This window comes from Oncorhynchus clarkii, chromosome 19, assembly GCF_045791955.1.
Source record: "Oncorhynchus clarkii lewisi isolate Uvic-CL-2024 chromosome 19, UVic_Ocla_1.0, whole genome shotgun sequence".
NCBI lineage: Eukaryota > Metazoa > Chordata > Actinopteri > Salmoniformes > Salmonidae > Oncorhynchus > Oncorhynchus clarkii.
The window spans coordinates 12,578,796-12,588,940 of record NC_092165.1 but is presented as its reverse complement, the minus strand read 5'-3'; the positions used below and the strand labels follow the sequence as shown (position 1 = coordinate 12,588,940).

The window sequence follows — 10,145 nt, the reverse complement described above, 5'->3', positions numbered from 1 at the left end:
GTCACTGATTGGCTCAAACGCAGTAATAAGGAAAGACATTTCACAAGAACTTTTAACAAGGCACACCTGCTAATTGAAATGCATTCCAGGTGACGACCTCATGAAGCTGGTTGGGATAAAGCCAAGAGTGTGCAAAGCTGTCATCAAGGCAAAGGGTGGCTATTTGAAGAATCTGAAATTTATTTTGATTTGTTTAACACTTTTTTGGTTACTACATGATTCCATATGTGTTCTTTCATAGTCTTGATGTCTTCACTATTATTCTACAATGTAGAAAATAGTAAAAAATAAGAAAAACCCTTTAATGAGTATGTGTGTCCAAACTTTTGACTGGTACTCTATATAATGGATTGTGAACACAAGTCAATATTTGTCCATGATTCCTTTATTCATCACTCGCATACTAATCCAGAGATCAATTACAAAAATACATATTAAGTCTGAATTTACATTGAGGGTTCTATACTTCTTAAAAGGCTAGAAGTGTCTTTCATCCTAAAACAAAGGAGAAGAACAAAACGTAATGAGGTTAAACATAAATGCAGTATTATTTTATATACAGTAGATGGTGTATTGGCCTTGGTTAACAGAGGGAACACAACATAGATCTACAGTACTTACATGTTGGCTATCCTTTCCAATCTCTCTTTCATATTCTCCTATAGAAAAGGAGTCAAGAATGAATGAAAAACAAAGGGATTGATTTAATCCGTATTGTGGAAGATCCACGTAAAAATTCTAAGGTAATTTCGGCACATGCAGAGTTTACCGTGAACGAAGTCTCCTCGAACATTGCATTTCAAATTTCCATCGACCTATAACGTGGATCTTTCACGATGCTACTGATTGAATCCAGCCCAAATATAAAAACTGTATATAGCAGCTCACCACCTGGTAGCCTAGCAGTTAAGAGAATTGGGTCAGTAACCGAAAGGTTGCTGGTTCCAATCCCTGAGCCGAAAAGGTGGAAAAATATGCATTTCTGCCCTTGTGCTTCCTAAGTGGACAGTTTGATTTCACAGAAGTGAGATTGACTTGGAGTTACATTGTGTTGTTTAAGTGTTCCCTTTAGTTTTTTAGAGCAGTATGTATACACACACATATATACACACACACACACGTAATATCTGCCATTACCTCTGGGGGTGCCGTTGTCACACAGGGGCTGATGGGATAGCTAGCAGAAGGGGTGGAGGACTGAGGACGCTCACAGCCAGAGTTGTGTAGGAGGCTCTCTGGAGGACTGGGTCTTGACTCTGTAAGGGTATGTGAGCATCAGTTGAACTTTTATCACACTGGGAATTTGATCTTTCTATTACTGGTTTTCAGTTATTGTATACGATGGCCTCATCAATATCCAAGATACTTTTATTGCCAAAATCAGTTCCAACCCGTGACTTCTGTTGCATTATCCGCCACGTGATGACTCCAACCTCCATTGATAAGTGACGACGACTCCTAGAGGGAAAAAAAACAACCTTGAAAGCTGTACATTTTTCCATCTTTAACCAGCAAACAGAGATACAGTAGACATTCTGGAATGGACTGACATCATTAGTTCAATATCTGCTTCTACTTGTCATTGGATAGAGGTAGGGAGAGTTCTTTAGAAGAGTCTCCAGATCAGACAGATGTGGTATAGCGATCCCTGCCATGGCTGACACACAGTATCCAAGAATCCCTTTGCAGTGGATAGGGACACACACAAATAGCCTACCTGGGCTGTGGCTGTGGAGAGGGTCAGTTTGGTCTCCAGCAGTAGCACTCTGCTCTCCAGGTTCTCCCACTGGTGCTTGTCTATAGTGATCCTCCCGGCCGAGGCCTTCTCTAGAAGCTCCAGCCTCTGCTCCAGGGCTGAGAGCCCCCCCAGCCGGGTCTGGACCTGCAACAGCTGGGCCTCCAGCACTGCCAGCCTCCCCTCCACCACCAGGTCCTGGAAGGGTGGTCACAAGCCAGTCTGTGTGTGTGTGGTGTCACTTTAGTGATGTGTGTTACAGAGAGAAAGGCTGTGTGTGTGTGTGTGTGTGTGTGTGTGTGTGTGTGTGTCTGTGCTTATATTGTGGAGAAGTATGCTGGTACTCACTGTTTGAGGGACTGTAGGTGCTTGGTTCTGGACCTCCTCCAGTCCCAGCCCCTCCTCCTCTTCCTCAGACTCTTCAATATCTGAGGTTCTACTAGAGGAGCGCCAGGAGTCACCACCAATGTGTCTCTCCACTAGTGGCCTGCTTAAGGACAACTGTGGGAAATAACCATCTCACCTAGTCATGTTAAGGCCGGGCCATGTACTCATGCAGCGTCACAATGGACTATTAACTAGGCTAGCTCAGGCCTCTTTGATAAAGTGTAGAGAGCTGAACAGGTCTGTTGGTCTACACTGTCATGTCCTTGGCAAAGACTTACTTTGGTGGCCATGGGGTTCATTGTTTCAGCCTGAAATGAGAGAGCCTCACTTTTGGAGTCTGAACTCGAGGCCTGAAAACGCAGTCTCGGCTTTGCCTGCAACACACACAGATGCAATACATTAACTTTTTATTTTACCAGGTAGGCTACTGAGAACACATTCTCTACTACAATACAGACATGGTCTGATCAAGAGGGTGCAATAGTTAATTGAACCGTGAATACCGTGTCATCATTATCATGTCGTTTGATGACACGCTTTTCTCGAGGCTCGTCAAAGCTGAGGGAGACAGACTGACCTTGTTGCCTTTGCTGAGCTCTTTGTGTTTCTGCAGGGCGAAGGCGATGACATCACAGAGGATGCAGGTCTTTCTTTCTGCAAAGCCAAACTGGAGGAACTGCTGCTTGGTCAGGACGGGTTTGTAGTGGAAGAGATCCCGCAGTACCTAGATGTGGGTGAACAATAGACAGTATGACTGACACACACACACACACACGGCTGAATTGTCCCTGCTGAAAAATAGTTTCAAATCAAAAATACACCATGTTTTCTTCATTCAAACGGTAAAAAATGCGAAGATCAAAACAATATTCATTGAATTGTCATTGAAGATCACATTGCAAAGTAATCTGGTACAGGGGTTTTAGGGGGCCACATTCGTTCTTCAAGAAGGTCCAAGAGGGTCACACTGAAAATGTGTTCATTTCTTCACCATCAAAACGTGCAAAGAAATTGTCCTGTAATCCAATGCTTTTGCAATTTTCGATGCTACCCGACTGTCTAGGTTTCATTTGAATGATTATTAGTAAGCTGGACACAGTCAAGAAACAGTATAAATGTAGATCCATGATATTTTCTACACAGTTTCCATTTGGTTGTAATCACTTTAAAAGTATATGGAGTTTGTTTTCCCTTCCAAAATATGACGTGTATCCCTTCCCTCGATACACTTCATTCACGTGAAAAGGGAATAATAGGAGCTGGAAAACATGACAAATCCAAACATTCTACTGATAATTGTAAAACTCATTATAGTTGACATGAGTTCAGGGAAAGATGGCAGTAGGTATGACAGGAGGTCACCGACTATAACGCAGAGCAAATGGCTTGTCTCCTCTCTGCATTTCTTCTGTAGGAAATGCTGCTGGTGTCGGCTCAATCTGTCTCCCATATTTTTGTGTGTGTGTGTGTGTGTGTGTGTGTGTGTGTGTGTGTGTGTGTGTGAAGCAGTGACTGGGCGCCAGCCATCGCACAGAGGGTCTCGCTCTTCCTTGTCCTTTTCGGTCTCCCTCTCCTCTCTCGCGAAAATGAACCGATGCTGTGAGAGGCAGATAGCTCGCCTGCGGCCTCAGCGCTCAGAGAACAGAAGAGGGGATTCTGATCCGAGATGAGAACTTGGACCAACATGGAGTTCCTGTGTTCACCGCAGGAATCAGGATTTCATGTAAGCCTTTATAAAACATAATTGCTCAAGGACGCTGTGCTGCCGACCACCGGTTGCCAGCTGGAAGGAAACACCAGAGTGCAGATCAGGACCCGCTCAGTGAAAACCCTTCTGGTTCTGATAGCAGGGTTAACAAAGGCTATAGTACAGCCTCAACAAAAAGACTGAAAAACCCCTGAATTACACAAGTAATTCCTTGTCCTTGTCCTCAGTTGGTTGTGATGAGAGAGGAGCTGTAATATTAGAACGTGAGATGAAGGAAATGGCTTAGCCTTGACCTGACCAAGCACAATATCATGAAAAAAGGAATTCCGACAGTGGAGGCCTATACCATTTCCCATAGCTAAGAATGAATGGAATTCCTAGACTACATTCATGTCATTTGAGCACCACAGGAATGAAAAGGAATCCCACATGCAGCCTACCTTTCACTTCTACAGAGGAAATCCTGCACTGTTTCAAAAGGACTTTATTGGTAGTGAGTGATGCAATGCCAATGTCTTCCATGTGTGTGTATTAGGGGGAGATATTGCGGTTCAGCTCAAGCTTGGAGGGGTTAAACCACAGCAGAGTGTCTCGGTAGACACCCGTTGGCCTCAGGAGACCCCAAGGAATAAACTGAAGTCACAGTGTGCGAGTGCCTGTGAGGAAACACTTTGCCATTTTGAACCATTACGACGATAACTGTGATGTATGAGAGAGGGGATCTAGAGGGGAGTCCCTGCTATTGGGAGAAACTGTTCCGTGTTAGGGAGACGGCACTGCATGGGGCCACATGGGGTGGGGAAAAGTGGAAAAGTAGGACCCAGGAAAGATCCCAGCACGCAGTGAATGAACAGAACGTTAAATCATGGGGAGGGCATGAAGGAACGAGCCCTGGGAGATAATACAGTCAACTGGGGAGTGATGCCAATGTGTTTCTCAAACGGGTAGGTCTAGGTCAGGATGTGGGATTGCTGCAGGGGGGGGGGGGGCGGGGATACATTCGAAAACATGATTTCATCACAAAAGATGTTTGTTTAAAACAGTGTTCTAGTATTACGCTCAGCGTCTTCTTCCTACCATACTAATGGAGACCTATGGAGTAAAAATCCCTCCACTGTGCATGATGATCCTTAAATGCTAAGGCTATGTCACAGAAACATGTTAACCTACAGTACCAGTCAAAAGTTGACACACCTACTCATTCCAGGGTTTCTTAGTTTTTACTATTTTCTACAATGTAGAATAATAGTCAAGACATCAAAACTATGAAATAACACATATGGAATCATGTAGTAACCAATGTATATTTTATATTTTTCAAAGTAGCTACCCTTTGCCTTAATGACAGCTTTGCACACTCTTGGCATGCGTTTGAGCCAATCAGTAGTGTTGTGACAAGGTAGGGTTGGTATACAGAAGATTTGATAAAAGGCCAAGTCCATATTATGGAAATAACAGCTCAAATAGGCAAAGAGAAATGACAGTACATCATTACTTTAAGACATGAAGGTCAGTCAATCTGGAAAAATTGAAGAACTTTGAACGTTTCTTCAAGTAGCGTCGCAAAAACCATCAAGCACTATGATGAAACTGGCTCTCATGAGGACCGCCACAGGAAAGGAAGACCCAGAATTACCTCTGCTGCAGAGGATAAGTTCATTAGAGTTTACCAGCCATGGGCCTCCCGAGTGGCGCAGTGGTCTAAGGCAGTGCATCGCAGTGCTAGCTGTGCCACTAGAGATTCTGGGTTCGAGTCCATGGCGAGGGTTTGGCCAGCAGGGACGTCCTTGTCCCATCACGCACTAGCGACTCCTGTGGCAGGCCGGGCACAGTGCACGCTGACACCAGGTGTACGGTGTTTCCTCCAAAACATTAGAGCGGCTGGTTTCCGGGTTAAGTGGGCATTGTGTCAAAGAAGCAGTGCGGCTTAGTTGGGTTGTGTTTTGGAGGACGCACGGCTCTCGACCATCGCCTCTCTCGTATGGGATAGTTGGATACCACGAAATTGGGGAGGGAAAAAAAGGGTGTAGAAAACACACTACTAAAAGAAAACAATAAGCGGTGGACCGGTGGAAATCTGTCCTTTGGTCAGATGAGTCCAAATTTGAGATTTTTGGTTCCAACCGCCGTGTTTGTGAGACACAGAGTAGGTGAATGGATAATCTCCGGATGCTTGGTTCCCACCGTGAAGCATGGAGGAGGTGCGATGGTGCTTTGCTGGTGACACTGTCAGTGATTTATTTAGAATTCAAGGCACACTTAACCAGCATGGCTACCATAGCATTCTGCAGTGATACGCCATCCCGTCTGGTTTGGGCTTAGTGGGACTATAATTTGTTTTTCAACAGGACAATTACCCAACACACCTCCAGGCTGTGTAAGCACTATTTGACCAAGAAGGAGAGTGATGGAGTGCTGCATCAGATGACCTGGCCTCCACAATCCCCCGACCTCAACCCAATTGAAATGGTTTGGGCAGAGTTGGACAGCAGAGTGAAGGAAAAGCAGCCAACAAGTGCTCATCATGTGTGGGAACTCCTTCAAGACTGTTGGAAAAGCTTTACTCATGAAGCTGGTTGAGAGAACGTCAAGAGTGTGCAAAGCTGTCATCAAGGCTAAGGGTGGCTACTTTGAAGAATCTAAAATATATTTTGATTTGTTTAACACTCTTTTGGTTACTACATGATTCCATGTGTGTTATTTCATAGTTGATGTCTTCACTATTATTCTACAATGTGGAAAATAATCAAAATAAAGAACACCCTTGAATGAGTAGGTGTCCAAACTTTTGACAGGTACTGTACACCATTATCCTTAATATATGTATTTTTTTAAAGAACAAAATAGAATCAATGTGTGGATTTACCTTGTAGATGCATTCGATAAAACGGAGGTCGTTCTTCCCAGTGAGTTCCACTCCGAAGCGCACCAGGTGTTCAGCAAGGTGTGGTGAATAGGAGATGAATGCATAACTCACTATGGGGAGAAAGGCAGAAGGATCCCCTTTGGCCAAGCTGTAGAGATAAAGCATAGATTGTGTTTTACAATGTGTACTACTGTTTTCATACGTATTAGTATCATTTAGGCCTAAAAATATATGACGATAATGCTCTGTTCAGACAGGTAGACCAATTTTTCAACAATTTTTTTTTTTTGACCAATCAGATCAGCTCTGATAAAGATCTGATGTGACCAGTTAGTGGAAAAAAATATGAGAATTGGGCTGCCTGTCTAAACGCAGCCCAACACACATTTTGACATCAATGGAACCCAAACGAGTTCGATTAAAAAAAAAATTTTTTTTTTTTTTAAATGGCCAACCTTTTGTCTCCTGATTTAAATGGTCTCACATCCACAGAAAATTGTATTTGAGCCACATCATTTTTTAAGTTCCCCACAAGTATATTGTGTTTGAGGCTCTTCACTTCAAAAGGAATCACTGCTTCCCTGCTCATCAGATGTGCAGACTGGGGGCCCTCGTCAGAGGGGGACCCACGGCTGGTTAATGTAAAGCATGTTTACAAACCGAGTTAGTCGGGCAGGGCTCCGTACAACCCCCTCTGCCGCCTGCCGGAGACTTCAAAACAAACCCAGACCATGAACTGTACCCGTGGCTACAGCCCCAATCTGGATGTTTATAGGACTACATATGTTTAGTCTGTCTTCCAGCCAAATCATTTAGTCTTCATCACAAATAGCACCCTATATAGTGCACTTTTTTTTTTAAAAATTTAAAAAGAGCCAATAGCACGCAAGAGTAGTGCACTATCTGGGGAATAGGGTCCCATATGGGACACATTCAGTCTCGTGACCTTATCCTACACTACAGAGCAGGTTTGCCTATAGCACGCAAGAACATCATACAGACTGTTGATAATATTCATTCTAGCCTAAATTGTCATTCTTAATTCATCACAAGTTCCATATGTCATCACACTTGAAATGTGTTGGCACTTTCAAGCCAAATACAGTGTAATGGACAAAGGCCATAGAAATCAGTGACCCCACAACCTGGATAAAGACCTGGTCAGATATGCTCATCATAACAACGGGATCATCGGAAATTAGGCTCATGGTGGAACAAAATGTTAAATCATGAGAAATGCTAGCATATGCACACCTGCCTCTTCTTCAAGGTCTCGTCTGCCCAAAACATTATTAGATACTGCATGGATGGTTAATATGTAGAATATTTGTAGAATAATAGTGAAGAAATCAAAACGATGACATAACACATATGGAATCATGTAGTAACCAAAAAAAAAGTGTTAAAAAAAATCAAAATATTTCTTATATTTGAGATTCTTCAAAGTAGCCACCCTTTGCCTTGAGGACAGCTTTGCACACTCATGGCATTCTCGCAACCAGCTTCACCTGGAATGCTTTTCCAACAGTCTTGAAGGAGTTCCCACATATGCTGAGCACTTGGCTGCTTTTCCTTCACTCTGCAGTCCAACTCATCCCAAACCATTTCAATTGGGTTGAGATCAGGTGATTGTGGAGGCCAGGTCATCTGATGCAGCGCTCCATCACTCTCCTTCTTGGTCAAATAGCCCTTACACAGCATGGAGGTGTTTTGGGTTATTGTCCTGTTGAAAAACAAATGATAGTCCCACTAAGCCCAAACCAGATGGGATGTTGCGTCATACTGATGGCAGAGTCTATGGACCCTGCCTGGTGTCAACAGCATAGGCTGGTTGCAGTGGTGTACCGCCGTCCAATCTGCAGCAACAGCATGACGCAATCGCGTCAGCATGTACCAACATCAATGTGTAACGTTTCCGACTTGTAGAATCCATGCCCCGAAGAATTCAGCGTATTCTGGAGGCAAGAGGGGGTCCGACCCAGTACTAGACAGGTGTAGCTAATAAACTGCCCGGGGAGTGAGTATGTACAGTGCCTTCGGAAAGTATTCAGACCCCTTGACTTTTTCCACGTTATTACGTTACAGCCATATTCCAAAATTGATTATATAAAAAAACTTATCAGAAATCTACATACAATACCCCATAATGACAAAGCAAAATGTAGAAATGTTTGCGAATTTATTCAAAATAAATAACAGAAATACCTTATTTACATACTGTAAGTATTCAGACCCTTTGCTATGAGACTTGAAATTGAGCTCAGGTGCATCCTGTTTCCATTGATCACCCTTGATGTTTCTACAACTTGATTGGAGTCCACCTGTGGTAAATTCAATTGATTGGACATGATTTGGAAAGGCACACACCTGCCTATATACGGTCCCACAGTTGACAGTCCATGTCAGAGCAAAAACGAAGCAATGAGGTCGAAGAGATTTTCCTTAGAACGCCGAGACAGGATTGTGTCGAGGCACAGATCTGGGGAAGGGTACCAAAACAATGTCTGCAGCATTTAAGGTCCACAAGAACACAATGGCCTCCATCATTCCTAAATGGAAAAAGTTTGGAATCACCAAGACTCTTCCTAGAGCTGGCCGCCAAGCCAAACTGAGCAATCTGTGAAGAAGGGCCTTGGTCAGGGAGGTGACAAAGAACCCGATGGTCACTGACAGAGATGGGAGAATCTTCCAGAAGGACAACCATCTCTGCAGCACTCCACCAATCAAACATATTTCAGTTCCTTTTAACAGGGTATGTTAGTAGGTGCGTGGCGTACCAGTTTTTGTTAAGGACTACAACACTGCTGGGTTTTTCACACTCAACAGTTTCCTGTGTGTATCAAGACAGGTCCTCCACCCAAAGGACATCAGGCCAATTTGAAAAAAAAACTGTGGGAAGCATTGGAGTCAACATGGGCCAGCATCCCTGTGAAACGCTTGACACCTTGTAGAGTCATGCCCCGATGAATTGAGGCTGAGGGCAACTCAGTATTAAGAAGGTTTTCTTAATGTTTGGTATAGTATTGGGACAGTGGCACATGTTGTTTTGGCTCTGTACTCCAATACTTAGGATTTGACTATGAAGTTAAAATGCAGACTGTTAGCTTTAATTTGAGGGTAATTTCATAGAGACCCCCATTTCAGGGGACCAAAAGTATTTTAGACAAATTAACTTGTGTGTATTAAAGTAGTCAAAAGTTTAGTATTTGATCCCATATTCCTAGCGCGCAATGATTTAATCAAGCTTGTGAATCTACAAAATTGTTGGATGCATTTGCTGTTTGTTTTGGTTGTGTTTCAGATTATTTTGTGCCCAATAGAAATGAATGGTAAATAATGTAGTGTCATTTGAGTCAATTTTACTGTAAGTAAAAATTTACTATGCTTCTAAAAACACATAAATGCATGTGGACGCTACAATGATTACAGATAGTCCTGAATGAATTGTA

At 43.2% G+C, this 10,145-nt stretch overlaps 1 protein-coding gene across 3 annotated transcripts in view; it reads right to left on the bottom strand.

Annotated features, from left to right (window-relative positions):
* Positions 1-369: 369 nt before the first annotated feature.
* LOC139374727 (centrosomal protein 44) overlaps positions 370-10,145 on the bottom strand; it is a 40,092-nt gene continuing 30,316 nt past the window's right edge. For 2 of the 3 annotated variants that reach the window (XM_071115844.1, XM_071115843.1), the window contains 9 exons: positions 6,697-6,844; positions 2,700-2,846; positions 2,401-2,496; positions 2,084-2,236; positions 1,718-1,933; positions 1,392-1,458; positions 1,138-1,256; positions 622-659; positions 370-495 (listed from right to left, as the gene is read on the bottom strand). In XM_071115844.1, the coding sequence (XP_070971945.1) occupies positions 447-495; positions 622-659; positions 1,138-1,256; positions 1,392-1,458; positions 1,718-1,933; positions 2,084-2,236; positions 2,401-2,496; positions 2,700-2,846; positions 6,697-6,844 (1,033 nt within the window). In that variant the 3' untranslated portion in view covers positions 370-446. Of the gene's footprint in view, positions 496-620; positions 660-1,137; positions 1,257-1,366; positions 1,459-1,717; positions 1,934-2,083; positions 2,237-2,400; positions 2,497-2,699; positions 2,847-6,696; positions 6,845-10,145 lie in introns of those variants that run through there. The other variant, XR_011627727.1, reaches the window with a different exon arrangement.